The following is a 1,777-nucleotide window of genomic DNA, read 5'->3' as shown; positions in this document are numbered from 1 at the left end:
TGAGTGCGAGGTTTGCGGGGTCTAAGTAGCGAGTAATCCACGGAGGCAGTTTATTTCTTTTGTCACTTTTCGAATATCTGGCGTCGGCAAAAACCATTAAAGCGAAATCCCTTTTCGAGCGAATCACGCGGCCCACGCACTGCGCTGCCTGCAGCAAACCCTAAACCCTAAACCCTAAACCCTAAACCCTAAACCCTAAAGCCGAAACGCTAAACCCTGGGGCCTAGGTTCGGGGCGTTACTGCACAGGTGAGGGTGAAAGGCAATGGCAGAGGCAGCAGCAACAGCAACAGCAGCAGCAGCTATGCAGCAGCAACTAGTACAGCAGCAGCAGCAGCAGCAGCAGCAGCAGCAGAAAACGCAACTGCAGCAGCAGCTGCTGCTGCAGCAGACGCAACTGTGGCAGCAAAACGCCTCACCTGCCGCATCGCGTCGAATGTAAGAAATTCGCTCTCTTGGATTTGGTATCTTTCCTGTGCACCAAAGTCCCAAACCCTAAACCCTAAACCCTAAACCCTAAACCCTAAACCCTAAACCCTGAACCCTGAACCCGTTGGCAGCTTCTCATCGAAGTCTAAACACTCGCTGTGACAGGTCAACCCTGACAAGCCCGAACGATTTGGTATCTTTCCTGTGCACCAAAGTCCCAAACCCTAAACCCTAAACCCTAAACCCTAAACCCTAAACCCTAAACCCTGAACCCTGAACCCGTTGGCAGCTTCTCATCGAAGTCTAAACACTCGCTGTGACAGGTCAACCCTGACAAGCCCGAAGCCCCAAACTCCAAACCTGAAACCCCAAAACCCTAAACCCTAAACCCTAAACCCTAAACCCTCGCTGACCCTCAAGAAGTCCAGCCGCGCCTTCAAAACCCTCGAAAGAGCGTATTGAAAAGGAATTCCAAAAAGCACCACACAGCGTCCGAAGTGGCGGTCAAAGTCGACGCCTTCTGCCACCTTTCCCCTAGACGCACAACCCTAAACCCTAAACCCTAAACCCTAAACCCTAAACCCTAAACCCTAAACCCTGAACCCTAAACCCTATTCCTCTCTAAAGCCGCCGCCAAGGGTTTGCGCGACTTCGCCGTTTGCGCTCAAGGGCAGGCCGCAGACGCTAACGCCTTGGAAACAAAGTTACCCCAAACCCCAAACCCTAAACCCTAAACCCTAAACCCTAAACCCTAGGCCCACCGCGCGACGGAGAAGAAGACAGCGCCCCTGCCGCAGTCGCAGGCCTTTTTGAAATTGAACAAAGCGAGGGTTGTTGTGACAACATCTTTTGTTTCCAAAAACACTAATTTGTGTTCCAGCACTTGGGCCAAAAACCCATTCTCGTACCTGCGCAAAACCCTAAACCCTAAACCCTAAACCCTAAACCCTAAACCCTAAACCCTAAACCCTAAACCCTAGGCCGCAGCTCGCACACAGCAGCTCCGCAGCTGCCGCCCGCATCGCCGCGCGCAGCTGCCCACGCGCAACCGCCCGCGCAAAACCCCAAACCCCAAACCCCAAACCCCAAACCCTAAACCCTAAACCCTAAACCCTAAACCCTCACCAGAAAGACATGGCGGTTTCCATGTACGCGTAAGAGGGAAAGAAACAAACCACTCCGTCGGGAACAAACCTGCAAAGGTCCAGCAGCAAATTGGCGTAGTTGCGCAGCACCCCCACATCGTGGCGGTATTCAAACTTGGAGGTCAGCGGCACCTGCGCGCAAACCCTAAACCCTAAACCCTAAACCCTAAACCCTAAACCCTAAACCCTAGACCCTGGCCGCTA

The 1,777-nt window shown here is 53.0% G+C and overlaps 1 protein-coding gene across 1 annotated transcript in view; it reads right to left on the bottom strand.

Annotated features, from left to right (window-relative positions):
• Positions 1-1,179: 1,179 nt before the first annotated feature.
• Positions 1,180-1,777, bottom strand: part of ENH_00039290 (excision repair protein rad15, putative) — a gene marked incomplete at both ends in the record, with an annotated part of 978 nt that continues 380 nt past the window's right edge. The window contains 2 exons of the mRNA XM_013580658.1: positions 1,180-1,336; positions 1,554-1,705. Of these exons, the coding sequence (XP_013436112.1) occupies positions 1,180-1,336; positions 1,554-1,705 (309 nt within the window). The remainder of the gene's footprint in view (positions 1,337-1,553; positions 1,706-1,777) is intronic.

This window comes from Eimeria necatrix, genomic scaffold, assembly GCF_000499385.1.
Source record: "Eimeria necatrix Houghton genomic scaffold, Enh_scaff289, whole genome shotgun sequence".
NCBI lineage: Eukaryota > Apicomplexa > Conoidasida > Eucoccidiorida > Eimeriidae > Eimeria > Eimeria necatrix.
This window is presented reverse-complemented; position numbering and strand designations above follow the sequence as displayed.